Raw genomic sequence first — 24,913 nt, forward strand, 5'->3', positions numbered from 1 at the left:
TGCAAATACTTGGGAATCCGAGGTATGCATACAAACCTCAGGATTAGTATATATAACATTTCTAAGCAAATGCGGTCAACATTTCAGTGTAGAGAAAGAACTGGTGGGTTGCAAAAATATTTCCGCAAAAAAAAAACCAAAAACCTTAAACTCTACAGCTGTCTCTACAGCTGCTGCTTTAACTTTGTTACAAGTAAAAGAAAGGTGAAAGTGCCTTCATGGGCTTCAGAAGTTGCTTGGGGTACTTCACCTGTACTGACCTGTTATTTCTGAGCCATATATTCCTCGGCAAAAGTAATTTCGAAGGGAACTTTGCCTCCCACCTTCTCTCTTAAATCTAAAGCTTTGGTTTACATAAGCACTGCTTGCTGCTGAGGCATGGGTAATAGCACACTTGTATTCAGAAAATAACGACACATCTAAATGGGTCTGTCATTATTTATGGCATCCATATAAAAAAGTAACTTACAGAACTACTTGTTAGTAAAAATTTAGAATAAAATCCAGACAGCCACACAGGTACATGCCTTCAATTTGAAGGATTTACTATATCTGATTCTTGAAGGAACACAACCTCCTCTGAACCTGTTTTATCGGATTTGCAATACTTCTGCTGCACCAACCGCTAAATGCCAAACAGTACAAACCTACAGCAGAAATGCTTTTCTTGCCTGTGTGCGAAAGTACAGTATTCTACAGTTCCCAACCCTTCCTACCACCTTTCCCTTTTCTACCCAGTGCTGCGAACCCTCCTGAGGCATGAGCAAGGCCAATAGTGCACTGCAGAGGCCCACAGGCCTCAGGATTCAGCAGATGAAGCCAAGCTAACCTGATCTAGCACTGAGTACCACCTCCCACTTCAACCTGGAGGCTGGGCCAGGTACAGCCTGGGATCATCTGGAGAGCCATCCCAAACAAGTTTCATATGAATCTAGGAATTTCATTAAGTTTAAAAAGTGGAAGCAGCCCAAAGATTATAAAGACTATCATCGTATTTGAAGAGCAGCATTATACCCCTCCAAAAAAAAAAAAAAGCCATTTGCCAATGGCCAAAATGGAAATGGAAAGCTCAAAAAAATACCTTGCTCTTACAGAATTATACCAAACTAGAGAAAATTAAACATGATATTCAAATGAACTAATGCAGTACCCCAGTATTAATCACAGGACAAGACAAATAGTTACAACTGCATTGTTTTATTGGTATAAATTCATTTTAATCAGTACATCAAACAGTTTTAATTTCAACAACGATTGCAACAAAGTTAGGATGTGCTTTTATTACAGAGATGTTTAACGATCTTGGACGTGATGCAACCAACAGCTATCTGGACAGAGAAGTGAGCAGGCAGTACTCACATCAGCTTGCACAACAGTGCTGCACATATTCCTGTCACTGGGATCCCAACCATTCCAACTCAAAAATAGATAAGTAACAAAGAAACAGAAATGCAGAGGGAATGAACAGTTTAACTAAAGGATCTGTCTCTTTTGAAATTAGAAACAGAGTTTAGTAATTAATAAAGTATAAATTCAGATTAGACTTCTAAATTTTACCATTTAGAGGATCTGTGCTGTTACAAACAATGTTTCTGAAATTATTTTGGGTATGTTGACTTCTTGGGGTATAGTTTGCCTTTTTTTTTTTCCAGAAGTTTACTATAACACCTATGTTTAGGAAAATGTTAGCCAGTAAGCTGCTTTTCATTCAGCCTGTCCGTTATTCTCAGTAATTTGTATCAGATCAAAAACCAGTTTCTCTATTTATTCATATGACCCTTTAATGAGCCAACTAAAAAAATTCCTAACCGGTCTTCATACAGGGAATACCACCTAACTAAGACTTGCTGTTTTAATTTCTCTGGGAAGTAAAAGGATTAAACAAGCTAACCACACACCACACAGAAAGGACAACTGGAAAGACTGAACAGATCTGATACTTAGGATACAGGAGCAGTTTTGAGAAGCCAGTTACTGCTCAAGCAATCCTCAGTGCAAGCTTCTCAGAGCTTACTGTAGGAGCTTGCACACAGCAAGTTAAGGTTACCTTAATTAGTACCATGGTACCACACTTGCATCTTGTTAAGAAAAGCACTTCCAGTGGTTTAGCTACATTTATACACTTTCTTTAGATCAGTTAAGCTAGTGCAACACCTTACGCCCTAGACTAGAACTTCAACACATTTAAGCTAGTGTTAAACAAATATATTTATAGTTGCTTACTGGTTTTTTTTGGATGACCCCTCCACAATACCTCCCAAAATTTATCAGGAAGGTGGTCAATGCTTTTCAGGACAGTCAACCTTCACAGATCCTGTTCCTATACAAACAGTTCTCTTCCATCAGTAGAAGCCACTATCATTAAAAACAGGCATGCTTCCAAACGTACACCCTTCTCTCCACTGAAACCAGCTCAGGCTTTAAAAGTCTGTCTTGCCCCAAGAAAAGGCCAGACAGAAATGCTTCATAGGTCAGAATCAGCCTGTGATCAGATTGAATAATACTTATTTTAGAAGCTTCCAAGTAAATGCTGTATTTACGTATAAGGAATAATACTATTGCAGAGAAAATCACTTCTAGGGATCTAAAAACCCACTCAGGAATCCCAAAGAGGGATCTAAAATCACTTACAGGGATCCATCATTTATTCAACACTGCAATTGAAAGACAACATATGAGATCTCTCTGAAATTTATCACAACACTGAGTACAGCAAACATTACAGCTACATGGAAGTGCACGTTTTTGAAAGCAGTGATTCTATTTGATTCTCCTAAAGTCCCTAAAGCACAGGAGAAAATCAACATTTCTTCCCTACCCAACCCCTCCTGGGATTCAAATAGTGTCTCCATTAAGTCACCCTTGTTGAGATGTTTAATGAAGCTTAGCGTGATGCACATGCTCCTGTGTCAACACCAGATCCTTTGCCAGGTTCTGCTGGATTTAGTTGCCCCTCTTCTTTTAGCTTCACTTGTCTAAAGTCTTCCCTGACTTGTTCTAAAAGATCTGGCTTGAAAATGACATCGAGTGCTGTCATTGCCAAAGCTTTTGCTGTGCGCAAAGCATAGAACTGAGCATTCTGGGACCCTATGGAAAAAAAGCAAGAGAAATTTCAAGCCACATTACTAATATTAGATGCAAACCACTAGAGCACCACATAAAGCATATTTTATGAAATAAGATCCTGGAGTTTCAATTACAAGAACAGATTCCCAAAAATCTAGCTGCACTAAGCGTGACTATCTTCTGATGCCTCAAAACAATTTTTCACATGCAGGTGCTTAACTTTTGATTACTGAGGTAAACAAAATGGAAAACAGGAAAGCAAATGTTCACACTTCTCCTTTTAGAAAACAGTTTTAAGATGTTATCTTTATTTGCAGAGCACTGTGCTTTAGGAGTAAAAATTGCTACCTTCTGACTCATGTTTAGAAACTCTTCAAAAATATGCTGCCAGGGCTAACACTTCTAATTTCTTTAGAGTAGACAGTATACTGAAGAGAACTCTGACTTTTAATATAAGAAGTGGATCATCTTTCTCATATACATTTAATCTTAAATACAAAAATAGAAGTTACAGAAATTGTCAGTTGCAGAGCTGCAGAGAAAAGCTAAGTCAATTGTTTCAGGGTCCACATTCAGCTCAGATCTCGTAATGCTCAAGGAAAGCTACTGCACTTCTAGATAGCCCTTTATATGCAGCCACTTTTGTATCTACTTACGCTTTTACACATTTACTGTACAGTAGCTCTGAACACCACAGCAGCATGGGAAAGCTTTAATCTTGGGCAATTCCAAATATCTAGTTTCTAAATACACCACAGTGAAGAGTCAGCAGCCAGACCCCACAGCACCTACAGGTTCCAAATGTGAACCTCTATTTCCCACTTCTACTTACCTGCAGCTTCTGTGTACTGCTCAGTATGATTCAATGCATCAGAGCCAATATAAAAATAAGGATGAAGCCCAGGAACTACAAAGGTAACGTTTCCAAAGTCCGTGGAACCTAAAAGCAGCATGGAAATTCTCAGTATGTGCTGAAGAGTTTTAAATGCTGTAGGAAAATGTATAATTGACATAATTTCCATCCAATAATTTTAACTAAATATCCTTTGTCCCAAATACTAAAATGTAAGCATTTCTAATTTTTCATTATCCATACAAAAATTCCCTATCAGAGCCAAGTTTTTCCTAACTAGCCATCTTCAGATGCTGCTCTCCAGCGTGCTTCTTAATCTGTCACTGGACTGCAAGGAAATGGTATCAATATGTCCCTACTCCATTTACTGTTAAATTTTCATCAAGCACCTCCTGATAGTAAGGTGTAATTCAGAAAAGATGAAAGCTCCAAGCCTTGGAGTTTGGCGCAGTCCAGCTATTTCACACCCTGGTACAGCCCCTAGAACCAGGCCCAACAGCTACCCCTTTCACCAGTATGCAAATGTTCCGCATGAGGTAGAGACTCTGAAGAACAAAATCTTTAAACAAAAACAGACTGAGGACAACTGTTTTCTGGTGTGTTTTGATTGTTCTCAGTTATGGAAACATTGACAGCACAAGCACTCTTGAAAAAACAAGATCAGATCTGAACTCCAAACAAGACACGAGTGTTTTGTAAATGTAGAGAAATCTTGACAGCAACACTGCAGATTTTAATTATTCTTTCATACCTGACAAGCACTATCAGTAGGACAGTAACTATCCAAAAGTACTGCGCTATCCACTTAAAGATGCCATCCAGAAGTGATAGATCCCTCATAGTAAGTCATCCAAGAGTCCACAACAATGTCCTGAGTGTTTTTGTGTTACTTTAAAGCCAAACAGGTAATCCACTCAGTATTTAAAGTCAAGTTCTCCCCTACTGTTAGGAAGATGTTTAGAAGCTGGAGAAATCGACACACCAGTTATTGTGAAATTCAGGTACCACAGAAAGCGTAACACGACCTTGTTTCATATGGGGGTAAAAAGGGATGACCAACTAACAGATCACAATTAACTTTTTTCAGGTCAATCAGAATGTTTTTTTTTCTTTAGAGATAGCATATGAAAGGACTCTTCCAAAGATTTAAAATTATTTACAACATATCAGGTAGTATCCATATCATGACATCCTTGTAAAATGGTAGAAAAAATATCACTTATGCCTTAAGACTTAGCAATTAATTGGTTGCAGAGTACAGATTTTACATGGAAACATATGGTTATTCAAAGTGAGTCCACAGAGACTACATTCTGTGATCAAAAAGGATAATACTATTACTATTTTCTCTGCCTGCGCACAAATGGAAGCAGAAATGCTTTTCCAAAATACATTTTCCCGTAAATTCAATATGGATTTGAAGAGAATTCAACTCTTAGAACAGCAAGAAGTAAATTTTCAGGAGTCTGTACTATTCATACACTCTTTGGTCAATCAGGTAAGACAAACCTGAAGTCTACGAGTTCTGCCTACTCCAGACTAAACCAAGAGTTGCTGACTTGCCCTAATACACACAGTGCTGGAAAAACTATGCTGGCTTTTTCCCCTGCTCTCACCCAGCAAATGAAGCACTCTAAGTTTCCAAGAACTGGGATGCACTGATCATCTAATTCACCTGCAACTGTGTCCATCTCCAACCTTCTACCAGTTCTAAGTTATTTTTGCTGAATGTAAGTTATTTAAACCAGGCATTGATGGTTTAAAAAGACGAGAGTTTGCCAAGTCAAAATTCAGATGGTTTTTAATAAAATTGTGACAGTCAATTCTTCCTCTCTATCAGAAAACTGTTAATCCCTTAGTAACAACCTATCAGCATGTCCCGATAGTTTCCATACAAACATCCAGAACTGTATACTTGCTAGAGATCTACAGATCAGATTTCCATCTGGAAGCATGAATAATAGCACAGTTATCAATACGATATACAGACTCATGCACTATCTTCAACAGAAAGGTACAGGGGACTCCAGCCTCTCAAAAAAATATCCTGAAGCAGATGCTGAAGCCTATTCAGGTCACTGAGCACATAATGGAAGCCAGTTATTACCACAACCATGAGAGGAGGTGAAAATGCATCTGATTCCAGGAAGCCTTTATATTCAGCCCCAGACTTCAAAAGCGTATTTTCAAAACATACTGGCACCTTATCAACTATGTCAAACGTGTCCACAGGATGCCAGCAAAACCTCTGAACACTAAAAATATCAAAGTTATCACAAGTGTGGGTGCCTCAACTAAGGCTAGGCCATCTGCTTTGGGAGGTCATCAATACCCTGAAGCAGAGCTACCTACCAGCAGGAGGAACAGCTCGTGGCACCTTCTCAAAGCTACCTCATTCTGCCACACCATTCTGGTTGCGTGCAAAATGAGAGGAGCGTGCCACAAGGCACACACGAGGCTGTGTGATTTGATAGACTAAAGGAATTCTTCACAATGCTTAGCTGCCTAGAGCGATACCTGTAAGCAGACCGATACTAATACCCATGTAGAGGTGGCAGCGAGTACGCTCATCTGTTAACGACTTTTCTGCTGCACAGACATGGAGAAGCAACTGAGCTATCTTCCTTCCCTTTCAACAGAAGAAACTGATATCCTAAAAGAAAACATCGAAAACCATATGAAAACTAAACAGAAATAGAGGTCTTGAAAAATATGAGACAAAACACTCAACCCTCCCCCAAACAGGGTTGCAGCACACGAAATTCCACTTCTGTCTCTGGAGACCGCGCTTTATTACTCCTGACCCCCCCACCACAAGAATTCACAGGAGAAGCTGTGGAAAGAAAAGTCAGTAAAGGCCCACAGCAGCATGCAATAAAAATTTAATTTCTCAAGTATATTTTAACATTTGACAGGCAATTTAAGGACAGGACAGACATACAAGGAGCTTAAGTTTAAGCAAGTTAAATATTTAATCCACCAAGTAACTTACCTAGGAAAGCACTATTAAAAGTAGGTGTTTTTGCCAAGTTCACTGAAAGGATCCCCAGTATTCATATTCAGGATCTCCTGAACCCTTAGTACAATGCTTTGAGGGAAGCAACCAAAAGAGCTCCAGAAAATTTCACTACAGTAAACGTTCTAAGTAAGGTCCCTCACATTAGCCCCGTTCTTAGGTTAAATGAGCAAAGTAGTAAAGCTTAATTGTACCACACTGAAGGAAGAAAAAACTGCTTTTAATTATAACCTGATTTTAAACGCACGCAAAAATAATTGGAGAAAATATTATCCTAATTTGGAAAGGAAGTAGCAAATAGAGGAAAACCAACCAAAATAACACTAGATATGTTGTGGCCCCCCTCCAAAAAGTTAGGGGAACTGTCTCCAAACACAGAGATTTCAACTGCCCAAAGATTATGTGCATTTAATATAGAAGATACTAATAACACAATTAAACTAATAAGAACAACTATTTTTACTGAGCATCACTGTTCCCTTCTAACCAAAGAGAAAGACATTTAACATGAGTAGCCTATAAATGTTTATATATAAAGTTATGAACAGTAGTAAAAGCCATAAAAGTCTTATAAGTGCTGCTGATACTTAAAAGAGCTCCTGTAAGAAGATTCAAGGAAGGAAAAAAGGTAACGAGAAACCCAGCTAGGCATTCAAGAACTCACCCTCCTATTACTATAGGTCTGAGAGACCAAGAAAATGAAATAGCTTGAAGCACGGTCAAGACCCAGAAGTGAGCACCTACTCGAATCACAACCTTTTGAAAACCAATGTGCTCAATTTGTGAACTAAAATTAGAAGCATAGAATTATCTGTTAATGGAAAGAGGTTTTGATTAGTTACTGAGATACTTACGCTTCCACTTAAAAATCTCCTCAAAAATTAAAAAATTTAGTTAGATGGTAGTAAATTTGTTTATATGTAAGCTTGGACAATATTATTAAACAAGGTTTCTAAAAACTCAATCTTACCTGCACTCATAACATAAAGCAGGACTCTGTATGACAAGCCTCAATTCATTCCAAGTCTTAGTGTTTCTCATTTGAAATATTTTCAAAAATATCAGAACATGATTACTGCTTCTCATGTGCTGGGGCTACTTCTGAGCTTCTAGAGCATGCAAACACAGGCCAGAGGTATGATCCTCTTACGCTGCTTTAGTTTTTTTAATTTGACCTTTTCTTCTGACCTGTTTTGTTTAACCTAACTCTAACCCATCATTTCATACACTTGGAAGTTGATCAATCTAACCTTAAGTCACAACAAAAAACCAGATTGAGTTACCTGACAAACCGTTCAAAATAGAGTCTTCTGATATAAATTCTATTCCAAGCTTCTTTCCATTCTCCTTGTAAACCTTCTCCAGGCTCTTATTTGGAAGCACATTATAGTAATCATTCTCACCACCTTTTATTTCCACCTAGTCAAAAGAAACAGGGGATTAGACATTTTTTTCCAACCTAAGCCAGTTTAATGTAAACAAGGACTGGAAAAGTTAAGCACATGCCCCTATTTCAGGCCTGTATCAAAATGGATGTAAGTGCAAAGTTCCTTTCAACAATGTAACATTCAGCCAAACATTAGCCTTGATGAAAACAGCTTATTTTCTGTCAAGCTTGCACTAGACAGCCAAGTTCCAGAAGCACAGACTTCATGGACTGCATCTCCACGAACAGCAAACAAAAATGACCTGCAATAGCTTCTAATGATTTCCACTGCAGGTACTATTAAGTCAGGTCAAAAGCAATTTAGTCATCCACCAAATTCTGTTTTACTGTTTTTATATTTAGATCAGTTCCAATAATCACAGCCCTTTTGTTTATGAAGCAGTCCATGGGACCAGGTGGGTGCATCCAAGGGTGCTCAGTGAGAAGGGAGCAGCGCTGCAATCAAGGAGCTATCATTTCCAAAATGTCACTGAAGTAGAGGGATGTTCCAGATGACTGAAAGAGCTGAAAGTGACATTTATATTGAAGGGCAGGGAGGACCTTGGAAATTACTGGCTGGTAAGACCATCCTGTCCTCACGTTCCTGGAGAGATTACAAAGCAAATCCTCCCTACATCCAATACCCAGGCACAAGAACCACGAGGCAGTTGTAACATCCAGCACAGATTTACTGAAAAGAAGATGGGGCATAACCACGCTTAGCTTTTTATGACTATGTCTGGCATGGTAGACATGGAACACTGAGATTTAAAGGGTTATGAGCAGTGGCACAAAAATCCAAATTATTACAGGTTTCTTGCAGTAAATATTGGTGTCATTACTGTTTTAGTGTTTTTATTACCATTACAGACAACAAGTAACAGTGCACTCAGCAAGTTTGCCAACTATACCAAGCCAGTGGGGAACAGGTGAAAAGCTGGAGGGTAGAGGCAACAGACGATAAGTTGAAGGGTTAACTATATACTATTCAGAAGGATGTCAACAGGCCAAAAAATAAAAACAGGCTGACAGAAACCTCAAGAACTTCAACAAACTGAAGTATGATGCCCTACACATCTAGGAGAAAAGCATCCCATGCAGCAGTACTGGCCAGGAGCCAACTAGCTGGGAAACACAGTAGGTTGAACAGGGTGCAGTAGTGTTCCTGTGAGGTAACAGGACCGAACGCAAACTGAGCTGTATTAGTAACACCAACCAGCAGGGTGAGGAAAAAAATTCTTCCCTTCTCTGACTCTTGTAAGATCAGATCTGGTGTACTCTGCTCGGTTTTGTGCTCCTTGTCTCAAGACTGCAGCAAGTCTAGGGGATGGCCAACAAGATAGCTAGGGTGTTGGACACCATGACAGACAAGGAAAGGCTGAGAGTTGGGTTTGTTGAGCTTTCAGAAAAGGTGGTTAAGGGGAGATCCTACTGCTGTCTACAGCTACCAGATGGGGAAAGTACAGAGGAGGCAGAACCAGACTTTTTATAGATGCCCAGTGATACAATGAGAAGAAAGAGGAAATTCTTATGGAAAGAACAGAATCACAGAACAGTTAAGGCTGGAGGGTCCCTCTGGAGGTCATCTTGTCCACCCCCTCCCCACTGAAGAAGGGCAGCCTAGAGCTGGTTGCCCAGGACCACGTCCAGAATACTACTTTTTATCCTGAATACAGAGACTACACAATCTCTGAGAAACCCACTCAAGCACTCAGTCATCACAATATAAACATCAGGAAAATCTTGTTTACCATGAGCTGGGCAGAACACTAACTGGCTGCCTAGTGAGCTTGTGGAATATCATGACTGGAGGTGGTCACAACTCCACGTGGCCCTGAGCAGTGTGGTCCAACTGGCTGGGCTCTGAAAAGGGAGTTAAGACCAGATGTCCTCTGGTGGTCTCTCTCAGCCTACATGATTCTGTGGCATCCTATTTGTAAGCCAAAGCTTTCTTTCAGGACACAAAGCAACTGAATAGCACACAGTATCACAGACATTTACATTTTTTTCAGCCAAACACCATTCAGAAAAATGCTGGGCCTGAAGAAGGAATATCTTATCTCCGGTGTAACAGAAACACAGGACCATGAATACATACTTACTCTGCATCCTGTGGCCAGTGCTGCAGCTTTGAAGCAGTTCTCAACCTTCTCTGTCAGAACAGAAAGATCTTTCATTGATGGGGCACGCAAGTAAAACTCCAGCTCAGTGTAAGAAGGAATAATGTTAGGTTTCACACCACCATTTTTTATTATGCCTGCAGAAAGAGAAAAGCCATGTTAACAGTGTTAAACCCAACTGCTTGATCTTCATCCCTGTCATGAAACTCTTCAGTTGAACTAAATACAGATAGAACCAAAACATCAGCTAAGCATGAAATACAAAATGCCAAAAATACAGCGCATGGACAAAATTTCATCACCACATTGGATTAAGTGGGATGCGTACATGCTTTCCAGTGTGATTTCATCCTATTCCTTGGTTAGACATCTGTTACGAGCCTAAAGACAAACCAAACTAGCATTTATAATTAATCCCCTGGAATCCGATGCATCACAGTTGTAAAGTAATCTGGCTGTCATCAACAAAAAAAGCTGTTATAAAGGCTACCTTGGATTCCATCTTTTAAAGGCTTCCACATCTAGGCTATTTCCAACTTCTTTTGCCAGCCTGGACAGAAATTTTAATAAGCTACATTTGTCTGCAATGCTGGAGTAATGCGTCTACTCCAGGGGACAAAGTACATTAGATTCCTCATACCAATTCTTTGGAATATTGCAGCGTATACTATATGTACAATTTTATTCAAGGGTGAAGTGCTCCCTCAAGGAAACACGGCAACTACATAGTTTTCAATAGTTTATATTTATATTTCATAGTTTATGGCCTCAGAGGCGTTATCATAAAATACCATAGCATTTAGCTATTTCAACAATAAAAAGTTGCAGACCTCAGTATCACATTAGATTTTAATGCAGTAACAGCTAGTTGCTTTCAAAAGGCTGCCTTTGTTCCTAGGTCTCCTACCCTCAATTTATATATGTCAAATATAACCGGTTTTCTCTAGAACCTGAGAAACTATCTTATCTGCTTTAAATGGAAATACTGCACAAAATTACTGATGGGTAATTTTGATGTGTGTCACTGAAGCCTGGAAAGACAGCGCTATCAGAATGCAAATGGGCAACAAATCTTTACCTTTGGTACAGAAAGTCTATAAAAGTCTATAAAGACTAGGAACTCCCACCCCTTCAAGTGAAGCTTTATTGTCTTGAATACAAAATAAACAGAGCACTGAATCAAACACCACTCAGTACTGGTCCGTAAAAGGAACAGCTCAGGTGAGATGGACAGACATCACAAGAAGGGAACCAGCACGGCAGCAAATAAGCAATCACACGAAACTACGTGACACGACATTTGCTCAAAACAAGTTGCTTAATGAGCAAACCGCTTCCCCGTCTTCAATGCACTTGTGAACAGAACCGGACCGAGTCTAACAGCATGCAGTTTCTTAAATATAGATATGCAATACTGATTGGAGAGATCTTAAGAAGTAGGCTGTCTTACAGATGGAATCCGGCTCCTACTTGGAACTTTTTTGCAACCTGTTTAATGCTGCTTGAAAGGAAAAAAAATCTCAATTCCTGTTTTCAAGGGGCAACATTTACTTGGAAGTGGAGAAGAGATAAACCTATCAAATATTAGACAAACTCACAATAACATTGTTCATTTACATTAACCATTGCTCAGAGATTCTAGACATGAAATAATGGAAACTATTTCAGTGCTTGTTAGTGGGTTAAGACAAACTTTTAGGATCACTTAAGACAACTAGTGATGTTACTGAAGCCCGCAACGTAAGACCTCCAACACTGCTGTAAGTAAAGTGTTCCTAAAATTAAACACCATTCTCATTGCTTGTATCTTCCCAGAAGCATTTTAAATATTTCCAGTTTGAAAATCAAGTTTATGGCAGCAGTTCTATCAACACAGCAATTTAAATTTCACTGTAGTTCACGAAGTGCTACCCCTACAAGGTTTGTTCAGATCGTTTTTGCCTGTATTACCCACGTGGCCTTTAGAAACTAAGAAGAATCTACCATTTTAGGCTCAAATCCGATAGACTTGGACACCTTCAACTCCAATCTTAAACCTGCAACATGAGTTTCATACACCCAAGCCTGTAATTGTATGCCTTGTCTCCCACAGAGCAATAGGACAGAGAGCTAAGGCTATGCCCTCTGTAGGAAGTTCATTTGGGCAAGCTGCACAGCAGAACTGCAAGGATATATTCATCTACAGTGAGAAGGATTTGGGCTTCCTGATTCCATTTCAATATCCTGGAGAGAAATATGCACAAGTATTACATGGCACAAGCAACCAAGACACAATGATCATTAGCTCAGGACTCCTGGAAGTGTCATAGTTCATAGAGAAATTTCCAAATAAACAGCTCTACATTCTCAAATCTTTTTAGAAATGGCCGTATTTCTTAATTTAATGATTTCTTAATTTAACAACTTTGAAAAAGCTGTGTTGGGTGCAGCAAGGGAAATCTGTGTCTACAGCTACTGGGCAGCTTCCACCTAAACTTCTGCAACTTTCTCACCATGCAAAAAGAAATGCAAGGTATTCAAGGTAAGTTAAGCTTAATGGTTAACATATCTTACTACAGAAGGAACACACATTTCTACCTGAAGCTCTACTAGGTATTAAATAATAGAATCCAGTGCACATCTGACTGACCCACTATTCACAGCTATAGACTCCTGCCATTGCTTGTTTTTAGCACTTCAGCAAATAAATTTCAGTCACAGGACCGCTATACCTTTACATAAATGTCAACATAAATTACTTTTAATTAATGGAATGCCTACTAGAAAAATGGTGCAGAAAGTAATCATTTTTTAGAAGCATTTAATCTTATGCCTGTGCAAAAAGGCATACATTGGCTTTAAGGAATTCAAAGCCCTGTAACAAAACCTTCGCTGTTTCGTTCTGAACGGCAACGTCAGGTGCAAAGACTTAAGATTTGTCTAGTATCTACTTACATACCAGTGTCTGCTTTTGAAGCTGACCCATAAGTCCATTTCCAGCAGTTATTTCTGACACCAACGTGATTGTAAAAATTACAGACAAACTACTTAAATTAAATAGTGCAATTTCATAATATTTGAGGTGACACTAGTAATTTAATGCAATAATGCAGTATTTTAAATTGTGGGATTTCTTAAGTTAGTATTTGAACAGCCTAAAGTCTTACGTGCTGGACGTCAGATTTAATGAAGGTCTCACCATGAACTCTCCAGGCTGGTTTCATTTGCTGTCTTAAAACAGACAGATTGTTGTATGCAAGAACAGCAGCATCTAATGCATTAACTCCTTCCCAAGGATAAGCAGCAGCATGAGAAGCTTTTCCATAGTATTTCACAGTCACGCTAGGAAATAAAAGGCATTGCTTACTTGCTATTCATTTACTTAAAAACCCTCTAAAATACAAAGTTCCTTTTGTTCACACAATCTTACTTATGTGCAGCAGAACACCAAACAATTTACCTAGCACTACACTGTTGCAAAGCTAAGCTGTATTTGAGTGCAGGATGGTCCTGAAATATTTCTAGAAAACCCGTGGAATGAGACAACAAAGAACCAACTGGGCAAAAGAGTTCCCATAACGTACAGCCCTTTCCATGGATTGAAGGCTTCAGATACTAATTAAATGTCTCTACTTTTCCATATCTGCCTGCCTATTCTGAGACAAAGCTACTAATATTCTTCTCAGAGGATAATAAACTTTTCTCCGATTCAAAATTAGAAGTTGATTGTCCTAATTCTTGTCAAACTTTTAGACATGTGCTGCATAAAAGACAGCAAAAGCACATTAGTAAGATCACATATAACCCATGTCTAAATAAAAAAGTTTTTAGTGTAGTGGAAGTACAACCTAGCATATAAAATATACATTACCATGCTACCTCAAAGCTGTTCTTTCCCTGCACACCTCAAGAAATGCTGGTAGAAATAAATGCTTGCAAAGATAGAGAAATCTAGTGCAGAAGTTGTAAAACTCAAAATACTGTACCTACACATATCCAGTAAGATGAAGCCAAGCATGAATTCTTATGAGTGTCACTTCATAGGCTTACAAAGTAATTTATTTGGTGTTTTGAATTACATGCAAACTCATTACAAGTGGCAACTACTAAATACTTATATCTATATAAAGTATTACCATTTATCAAGCGCAAATACTAGATTTTAATCAATCCTAGCAATTTTAACTTAACGGGTTTGATCTCAAAACCAAGTCCTGTACATACAACACTCCATCCTCAGGACCTCAGTCTCCTCCAAGACACACCACTTGGCTCTCACCCAGCCAGGCACAGCCCAGCTGGGCTGTCCCCGCCTCGCACAGATACCAACTTAGCCACTTGCTTATCCCGAACTGACCCCTCATGTCCCGAGCTGTGCCACAGCTGTAAGTCCGTAGCTGTACTGAAATACTGGAGAGCAAAGAGGGACACAATGGAGTCCACACTTGCAGCAGAAAAACTCTCCCTCAGAGATTACTGTCTGCAATCCAAATTAAGGTTTTGTAATGTCCCTTTCCTTCCTCCCTTGTCCTCCAAGGCACTCTGTTGAGTTTTAATTACAATTATCATATATGTAATCAAGAAAACTTGTCCATTAACACCCCAAGCATTAGACTGTGGTCCCTCAAATCAACTTGCAAAGAAAGCAGGACAGATCCCTGTCTATTCTCCAAAAAAATGGAGAGGAGACAAAGCAGAAAGTCATGTTGCAATCGTTTTTGTCCACAGGAAACATGGGCTGCTTAACAAAAATTGTTCTTTCAACATTCCTTTTCTTGTAGCCTCTATTGCTACGTGTCATATTCAGAATAAAAACACATTTTGGTGAATAATACAACCCTGAACAAATTCATCAACATCAGCAGAACAACATGGATCCTGTTTGACCAACAAAAAAAGTAGGCTGATTAGCTGAAGAGTAACTGACTAAGAATTGGTAAATTATGGCACATATGCACAACAGTTATCCCAATATGTTATTTTGGGTTCAGGCACAAGATGCCAAATTCAGAGTTTGCAGATACAGTAAAACAAATAATGCAGTGATCAGTAATCCTTAAATTCCTTGGGAACTGAAAGACCAAATGTAATGCATGAAAGCAGTCTTTGTACCTCTGGAATCTCATTATTATATAAATCATGGCATAAGCTGAGTATTTCAAGCTTTTGGAGGTAGCAAGCTCTTTCACTCAGTGCTTCAATTCCATGCCTCCTCCATATTCAAAGTTTAAAGGCTATCTACAACTTGTATCCAGCAGTAGACTATCACCTCTGAAGGGAGATCCCTAAATCTTACTGTATAAATCAAAAAAGGCCACTACAAGAGATAAAATGAACACAAAGACAAACATATCCATGAAGACTGTAGTTTGACGATTATAGTGTTAAGAGACAGCAACCAAAAGCCAAGCAAAATCTCAAAAGGACACTGCAATAAGTAGTTAAGATTCTTTATATGAACAATGAAGGCAAATAAGAGAGGGCTAACTATGGGAAGAAGACTAGTTCTTGTCAACTTTTTGACAATTTTTACCATAAAACTGTCAATTTTTACCATAAAACTAAGCAGTAACTGAGGTAAATTATTCACCAGGAAGAACACTGGCAAAATTAAAATGACCAATAAAATCAAGCACGTAGGCATCTCGAAGGTTACACGTTTCATTACAGAACCCAATGCAATACTTGTAAAAAACACACAACACAAAAACTCCTTTGCGCTGGAGGGAAGTTACTAGCGGAGTCCCTGCAGGTTCGGTCCTTTGGATTGAGCATCACTAGTAACTGTGGAATAAAGTGTACTAACAAAAACTGCTTGCAAGACTACTGCTGGGACCCTATGAAAACAGAAGAGGTTTAAAATACCGAAAGAACGGCATGACCCTGCAGACCAACATAGCAAGAACAGAATTAAACTCAAAAATACTTTAGAAATCATGCAGTTCCAGACTAAGCATTTCTTTGCAAATTGCTTGCTTGAAAATGACTTAAGAGGAAAGTTCATTAGCTGTCTATGGAATAAGGCACTAGTCTGCTGAAAGTCAAATCCCTCTAAGGTGCATTTCTGCTGAGATTTCCAGGAAACAAGACACTGTGGCTCCAACATTAGCTCAGTAAGGTCTAACTGAATTCCCCTGGCAGAACTGTGAACAATTCTGGTTAGGAACATCCAGCAAGGAGCACTTCAAGACAAGTCTCCCTGAATACAAATGAAGAACGAGCACAGAATAAACACTAGAGCTAATGAAAAGATGGCAAGGCCATGTCCCCATAGAGCTATCTGACAAAAAAAAGTGGAGTGAGGGTATGGCTGCTGCCTACACATACACTGGGGGTACACATGAGGTAATGCCAGGAAATAATTTGGGCAAAGACAAAGCTGATGTTAAAAGATACAGAATGGCCATAATTAAATTTAGGCTGAAAATCAATCAGGACCCAAAAAGCAGTCAGGCTTTGCTGGTTAGCTGTTTCCAAAAGTGAGAAAAAACAAACACTTCCACAACTGACTAAAATAAAACATACAGAGGAACTACATGCCCTGATATCCAGGAAAGCAAGAAACTACAATCAATGAGATGTCCCAATTATCACATGCATGTATAAGAAATGCCCAGAAATATCGGAAGAGAAAACAGATTTGGGGGACACAAGATTATCCCTAAGCAGCCAACTATCCGAATGTCATGCTGAACGCTGCACTTTGCACTGCTCAGTGTCCAGAACAGGGTCACGGCTCCTCAGCTGACTGCAAATACCTTGTCTGGAGGGCACCTGTGAGGTCCCCTGCCTACGTACAGCCTCTTCCAAGCATCAACCCTGTTCGGGGAGAGGAACCAAAGACAACACAGCAAGACAACCCTTTCCACGTGAACCCGCTCACTCACTCGTGCTCAGCCACATCAGGCAGATATGCAGCATTTTCCTGCGAGGGGTGCGCCATAAACACCACATCCAGGTCATCAAACGCCCCGGCGTTTATCAGATCAATTTTGCCACCTCCTTGCTCCTCCGCAGGCGTCCCCAGCACGGCGATCTGCAGCAGAAAAACACAGAGTCAGGGTCGGCACAGCCCGGGCACGAAGCCTCGGCCCTCGGGAGGGCTCTCACCTGCACGGCGACGGGAGCAGGCTGCGGCAGGCTCTCCAGGGCGGCCTTGAGCCCCAGCGCGGCGGCAGCCCCCACCTCGGCGATGAGGTTGTGCCCGCAGGCGTGCCCGATGCCGGGCAGCGCGTCGTACTCGCAGAGGAAGGCGAGGCGGAGCGGGGCGCGGGGCCCCCGCGGCCCGGCGGTGCCCCACTCGGCGCGGAAGGCCGTGCCCAGCTTGTAGCGGGGCCGCACGGCCCAGGCGGCGCCCGGCAGCTCCCCGCTGGCGAAGAAGCCGGTGAGGGCGTCGTGAGCGTGGTGCTCCTCGTAGGCCAGCTCCGGCCGGCTCCAGATGCTGCGGCTCAGGGCGCCCAGCCGCGCCGCGTTCAGCTCCACGCCCTCGCACGCCCGCTGCTTCAGCTCCTCCAGCAACGCCTCCTGCGGCCTCATCGGGCTCCGACGGCTCCTGACGGCTCCTGACGGCTCCTGACGGCTGTCAACGGCTCCTAACGGCCCCTAACTGTCACGCCACGCGCACCTGCCGAGCAGACGCTGCGCCGCCCGCCGCTGCCCCGCCTTTTATGGGCTCTGCCGTGCCGCAAGGGGCGCTGGGAAATGTAGTTCTCTCTGGGGCTCGGGGGCCGCCGGCCATTACGGGCGTCCGAGGCGTGCCTGGAGCTTTGCTGCTGTCTCTCAGACTTCTTGTCTCTCATCATCATATTTGTCTCTCAGACATTTCCTTTATTTCACTGTCCCAGAATGGCCGAGGTTGGCCATCTGCTCCATCCCCTTCCCATGTGGACACCCAGAGCAGGCTGCCCAGGACCATGTCCAGGTGGCTTCTGAACATCTCCACGGAGGAGACTCCACCACCTCTCTGGGCAGCCTGTGCCGGTGTTCAGTGACCACACAGCACAGAAGTGCTTCCCAGTGCTCAGACAGAACCTCCCACGTTTCAGCTTGTGCCCATTGCCTCTTGTCCTGGCACCAGGCACCACCGGGATGAGCCTGGCCCTGCTGTCTTTACACCCTCCCTTCAGGCATTTATGTACATTGAGAAGATCCCTGCTCTTCTCCAGGCTGAGCAGTCCCAACTCACTCAGCTTCTCTGCATAGGAGGGGAGCTCCGGTCCCTCGATCACCTTGGTGGCCCTCTGATGGCCTCCTTCCAAGTCTCTTGTATGGAGTGGAAGGGAGGGAGTCATTTCATCAAGTAGATAGAAGTCCTGTTGTTAGCATTCATGAAGACACATAATCCACAAAGTGATTATGTGAAGGTGCTTTATTAGGCGCCAGAAGTTAGGGGCATGCCTACCCAAATCTAACTTCGTCCAATTTGTTCACTCAGTTCTCTTTTATCTCCTAAAATATTACATATGCATTAAGTGTCACAACACATCTATGCATATTCATTTCCTAGCTCCGCCTAGCCCTGCTTCGTATGCTAATTATCTTATCAGTCCTTCTGCGCTTGCGTATTACTCTCTGGTGGTCGTCTGGGTGCTCGTCGGGATGAAGTAAGATGTCTTCATCAGAGTTGAACTTTTTAACCTTTTCTTCTTACGCATGCTCTTTGAGCCCTTGGTCTCAGTCCAAGCCGCAAAGTTGGTTTGATCCAGTTCTCGGGGTCCGAGAGGCCCCAGTTATCTAGATGTCTTGCAAATTGGGCATTCTTTTAGTCCTCCTTACTCCTCATCATGAATTGCTGCATTCTCTCATGCCATCTTTGCACATATATTTTGTATCTTCCAAGTGCAGCCCCGGAACAGTACATCACAAATGTAACACATATTAAGCAATATTGTATATTTCATCTTCTATTACCAACACTGTCTGCTTGCAGTTTGTTCCCGCCTTGTCATTTCTGTGGGATTTCTGGCCTTCGAGCAGTTGGAGTCCCCAACCGGTGCAGCTGACCGGGTTGTGGTGGCTCCAGATCTCCCCAGCAGCATATCGCCGACTCCACAGCCCATGTCCTGGCCTCTTCACCACGGTGTGAATTTCCTGCTCTTTTGGGACAAAGGCAATGCACAGCTGTGAACCTACAGCAACACCCAGCATGGATGCTTTCCTTGTTGCAGCCCACAGCACAGAATGCCAAATATGTGGGCTAAGCATCCGTACAGCCCAAGCACAGAAAGTGTGGTGATTTTGGGAAGCTTTGGCCTTGCTGCCAGTATGCTGTGTGGCCTGTGTGCGCCATGCTGCTGTCCACAAAAGCCCAAGTGATTGTCTATGGCCTTGCTGACTATCATAATGAAATCCTGATGACCAGATGCATTTTTTTCTTCCCCCCGGAACTGTTGTGCAACACAGCTTTTGTTTGAAATCCCATGTGTATTTATCGCTAGTGAGGACGCATCAGTAGTTGGAATGGGTGTGAAGTGCTCATCATGGGTTAATATTAGATACAAGCCAGCTAGCAGGGTCCTTGCCTGTCTAACTGATCTGTACCTGACAAAGTTGAAGTCAGCAGAAACAAAAAGACAATTTCTGGCATTTTTCTTGTATTTATTGAAGTACTGAATTTTTACTTTTTGTTCAGTTTAATGGACAAAACTCTTCTCCAGTCTGTTTATCAACTGTTTATCAAGACTACTCCACAGTGTTTCTGTCACCTGAAGAAGTGCTTTGGCATGCTGTACATCAGGTTTCCCTTCTCCTTTTCCTGGTGCCACCCAAACTTTGCATGACCCTCGATCACTCCAAGCAGAGCTCAGGCTCTCATGCCCCTTACGCAAGTATTTGTCACAAGCTATTTTTACTCTTGTAACACACTCCAGCAAATACCATGGTTGTGGTCTGTTCTTTCCCTCAAATACTTTCAAACAGACAAATGCCTCCACTCAGAAACACACGCTGGACTTCCAACCATCCCATCCATATTTCCAGTCAGTGGTAGAGGGTGCACATACACAGCAAAGGGGTCACATAAGGTCTGCTTGCCTAGTGATTTTGAGGACTGGGAGCCCTTTGGAGCAGGAAGGGTGTTACCAGCATGCTTCAGCAACAGCCACTCCAGGCATCCATCAAACCCAGCCACTTTTGCACTCACTTGTCTCTGCATTGCTGAGTGGCTGTTCAGAGAAGAGTAGATCACACCTAGGAAGAGCTGGCTCACACTTTAAGTTGTAATAAAGGAGAAAAAAAAAAAAAAACACAAAAACCACACAAGTTTTTGTTCCTAACTACCTGGTTCCCCGAGGCAGTACTGTTCACCGTATAGTTTTGTATTTCTTCAACAAAAGCAGGGGCTTGCTCAGCCCTTTAGATCAGATTCATCCTTTATACACCTGATCTGCACCCAAAGGTGGGTGCTTTCAGTAGTTTTAAAACTTATATGTTGGGAACGTGCACATTCTGTGGTGTGACATGTAAGTGACATGCACACGGTTCCTCGGGAGGATTAAATCTAGGGTATGGACCTTGTCCATTCGCTCTAACAAAGCCATAGTCACAGTTTTCCAAGTGGAATAGCACCAGAGGGGAACACTGAATTGTGTTTCATATATATTTACTGCCAGTGGGGAAAAGGTGAGAGGCAGATGGGGACTCAGGCCCCATTGCAGCACAGAAGAGGAGTATCCTCCACAGAGCACAAAGCTCTTCAGCCCCTCCTTCCCCAGCCACAACCTCCTTCCCCTGACGTCTTCCCTGCATCTGGACGATGCAGCCTGTGATTTGAGAACTGGAAGCCAGGGGCTTTTGGGGCAAGTGAGTGTTCTGCCAGGTTGCTGCAGTGGCTCCACGGGGGTCAGATGAGAGCAGTCAGAGCTGTGGAGGACACGCCAGGGCAGGGCCAGGGTGGCTGTGAGAGGAAGGGCAGAAGCAGGGAGGCCAGTTCGCAGATTGGGCCCCATCTAGGACTGGCTTAGTCTACCGAGGAATCATGACTCAGATATATCTTAGGCCTCTAAGACTGTCAGACGGCCGTGACAGCATGTCAGTTAATAATGATAGGTGATGACAGAAAACACTGACAGGGCAAATCCAAAGAATACAGTAGGCAAATTATACGAAACAGACCAGAGTCTTGACATCCTAGCAATTAATCAAAGTGGAGAGGCTCCAAGGGGCTTGACTATCCTTCACAGCAGGGAAATCACACCACTACAAGTGTCTCCTTTCTCTACAAGGAGCAAGCGCATCGAGAGGCCAGGCAGCGTGCGCCTGAGGGTGCTGTACCCTCAGAGGGCCTTGCTGGGCTTCATACCTCCTTGTGCCCAGGAGCTTGCTCCTGCTGCTTCTCTTGTCTGGGTTGGGCATATTCAATGAGCAAATTAAGTCAGTGAGAAGCAACTCAGAAAAGAAAATGGTGTTTTTTTAGCTGGCTACAGTTTCATGAGGCATGTAATATCTCACTGCCCCCTGTGGTTCTTCCCTAGTTCCACCATGATTTTCCCTCTCCCAGTCAAAAACTCCTGCCGCATGCTGTCTTTGGTATTCATTGGATCTGTACCTGAGTGGATGTAATTCACTAAAATGGCAGAAAAATACCTTTTGCAACAAGTTAGGTAATTTCTTGCTGATATAGTGAGATAAACTGTCTCGGGCAAAGGTCCAAAATGTGCCAGACCTGGGAGTGGGGTGGACAGAGTTGCCTGGCTGGAGGCAAGAGGGCTATCATGAGACTAATGGTGTGCGGGCAGCGAGCTGTTGGTTCAGCTCAGCTCGATGAGTTGAGGATGAGACGAGGATGGTCAATCCCATCCTGGCAGAGCTGCCAGGAGCATCCCTGCCAAGGCCATCCAGCAAAAGCAAAATTAAACTACATTTACTGCTCTAGCCCATTATCAGAGCAAAGAGGGATCTTGTCTGCGAGCAAAGCAAGGGAACAGCTTTGTATAAAGAGAAGAGTAAGCAAGGCCACAATAATTATTTTTCTCTGTCATAGTAAAAACAGAGTTATGAATCCTGAAATCAGATCTATTTAAGAAAGACAAAGGAAAGGGGGTAGGTATTTTTAGTTGTAAGTAATGTACGCGTGCCAAGTGAGGGCTTCTATTTCTTTTATACAAAGCCCTTGCCTTCCTACTCTTGTTCCTATTGTGTCTTCTCCTTGGTGTGTGTTAATTTTTTGCATGGAAGAACTTCTGTGTATTTACACCAGAGGTGTGATGGTACCTATCAAATCAAGCAATAATGTTTTTGCTCCTCATATTAGCAAACTTCAGTTCACATTTGTTAGACTATCACAATTTTTCCCCTATTCTATGAGAAGGCACTAGACTTTCCATATATTATGCACATTCTAAAATTCATTGATTTACACCAGTAGGAAGAAAACATTTCTGTTTACTAGTTGCGAGTTGTACCTTGGCTTATGATTATGAGAATATTGTAGTATAGTTGACATAAATAAGAAATCTACAAAATAAAAAAAAATATATACAAAACATGTTTTTCTGGTTTAGTAGACATATATGAGTGCATTTTTTAAAAAGAAGATCAAAAATATCATGCTGATATTTCTGTTTTGCTAAACAAATTATAATGCAGTATTAGCCTGCTAAAAATACCGTTACTAGACAGACGAAATACAATCCAGACATCATCACTGTTGTTTCAGAAAAGGAAGAACCATGCATATATTTATTTGTAAGTAAACAAAAACAAAATTCGCAGCTGCTGATTCAATTCATATTCCTGGAATCAAGCTGTAAACAAATGCTTGTATTTTTGTTGTAGAGGGTGGATGAGGTTTTGGACCTTTCCATTGGTCTAAAGGAAGGAACATCTGTTGTGGCCATAAAAAACTTGATGATCAAGTTTACCTCATCCCACATTAGCAACATTAGGCATTTAGGTTGAAATCCAGATCTGACTGAACTCAATGAAAGTCTTGTTATTAAATTCAGGGTGGCCTGGATTTCAAGGCAAAATCCAAAGCTTTAAAAACAATAGTACAGTAAGTTGTAAAAGCAAAAGTATGTTGATGCTGTGTGTAGAAACTGTAGGCTGACTTGCCTAAAATAACATTCCAGTGTGGTTTACAAATAGGCTTGTATTAGGAAGTACTTATCAAGACATAGAGTGAAATGAAAGGGGCTTGCATGTTTAAAAAGCAAGAGTGATAAGGGTGTCTTTGGTTAGATCACAATGGCACTATCACAATAGAGCACACAAATTTTAAAGATCTTGAAAAGAGAGATGTCTTAAATCACTGAAGCATATTGTCTTATTTAACTGTTAATGGATAAAGGAGGCCACGAAATTTTATACATTGCTTATTAAGGGAAAAGAAATGCAGGATAGGTGGATTCAGAAAAGCAAATCCTTCTCCCTACAGACATATTGTTCCCACCACTTAAGAGTTAATCACACTGCAGTCAAAATTCCATTGTCCAGAGCAGACAGAGTCAGAAAATATGAATTTAATTTTTCCCTCAGATTTGGTCACATCATGTGCAAAACTTGGAATTAAATTGGAAATTCCTCACACAGCATTTTTATTCCTCAGGATCTTTTTTGTCCTCCTTTCTCAGTCTCCCATGTGTTAGCTATTTGACTTAATGGCTAAGACCTCACCAATTGTTCAAATGCTGTGAACCTGTACCCAAAAGGGCAATGCAAAAACTGTGCTTGGAGCTCAGATACATTTGCTCAGAAGACAGCTGTGGCTATTTGAGATGTCACTGCCCCCAGCTCTTTGTAACTGCCAAGGATGCCTGCTCTAGCTCTGGTGGCAGAATGAAGGACACAAATGTCTGGGAGCTGTTTCAAAGTCCAGGAGCTTAACTCCAGCTACCCCTTCCCCCCTCGGCATTTTATGCTTTAAACACTGGACTTTATCCTGAAGCAGCGTAGAATTAGCTGTGTTTTCAGCCTGCTGACTCTGCTGTGTGGGTGGTATCCTCTGGGAGAGGGGCAAGAACATTGTAAACCGACACAGTTATTTTCAAAACAATCACTTTTATGCACCATTAACCACAGGACTGGTGGAAGCTTTGGTAGCTTTAGACTGGTTTAACAGAACAGTGCTCTTGTATCTGATGCATATTTACATCTGCACTCAGAAAGCTGCGTGAATGCAGACAGGATTTAGCTGTATTCTCTATTTTTGCTGTTTTTCTCTTCCATCTGGGCTGTGATTTTTTTAACAAGATGTGTTAGCTAACTTCATGAACAGGTCATGAAGTTAACGTGAGCTAAGTATTGCCAGTTAGGGAAGGTAGCTTTTTGAAAGATAGGTCTAGATAAGCTCCTATTTGTTTCTTTGGTTACATAAAACTTATCAGCTACTATGGGGCTCTTTGAAGTTTGCACAGCAGAACATAAACAGAGAATTATTTCTCTACTGTTACTAATAGCCAATACTCTTAACACACAAAGCTTACTGACTGCTTGTTCCCTCTTACATATTCAAA

At 41.6% G+C, this 24,913-nt stretch overlaps 1 protein-coding gene across 3 annotated transcripts; it reads right to left on the reverse strand.

Moving 5' to 3' along the window:
• Positions 1-1,178: 1,178 nt before the first annotated feature.
• PM20D2 (peptidase M20 domain containing 2) lies at positions 1,179-18,762 on the reverse strand. Of its 3 annotated transcripts, none has more exons than XM_080585978.1 (7): positions 17,571-18,591; positions 17,348-17,496; positions 13,660-13,802; positions 10,464-10,618; positions 8,219-8,354; positions 3,899-4,006; positions 1,179-3,087 (listed from the first exon to the last, which is right to left on the reverse strand). In XM_080585978.1, the coding sequence occupies exons 1-7, from the start codon at positions 17,994-17,996 to the stop codon at positions 2,885-2,887; spliced, it is 1,320 nt and encodes a 439-aa protein (XP_080442104.1). In that variant the 5' UTR covers positions 17,997-18,591; the 3' UTR covers positions 1,179-2,884. The 3 variants fall into 3 exon arrangements, 1 of the variants encoding a protein (XP_080442104.1); XR_013948785.1 differs by having other exon boundaries at positions 3,047-3,087; positions 3,899-6,572; positions 17,571-18,761; XR_013948786.1 differs by lacking the exon at positions 1,179-3,087 and adding an exon at positions 6,437-6,572 and having other exon boundaries at positions 17,571-18,762.
• Positions 18,763-24,913: the final 6,151 nt, after the last annotated feature.

The sequence above is a fragment of the Anser brachyrhynchus genome, assembly GCF_964034855.1.
Source record: "Anser brachyrhynchus genome assembly, chromosome: 3".
NCBI classification, from domain to species: domain Eukaryota; kingdom Metazoa; phylum Chordata; class Aves; order Anseriformes; family Anatidae; genus Anser; species Anser brachyrhynchus.

What these genes read in the sequence shown, in the direction of transcription:
- PM20D2 (XM_080585978.1), bottom strand. Translation starts at nt 17,996, where the DNA reads ATGAGGCCGCAGGAGGCGTTGCTGGAGGAGCTGAAGCAGCGGGCGTGC. An exon ending in CCTGATGTGGCTGAGCACGA is followed by an intron (nt 13,803 to 17,347) that starts GTGAGTGAGCGG and finishes TTTATTTCCTAG; the next exon opens with CGTGACTGTGAAATACTATG. An exon ending in TATTTTGAACGGTTTGTCAG is followed by an intron (nt 4,007 to 8,218) that starts GTAACTCAATCT and finishes TGCTGCTTTTAG; the next exon opens with GTTCCACGGACTTTGGAAAC.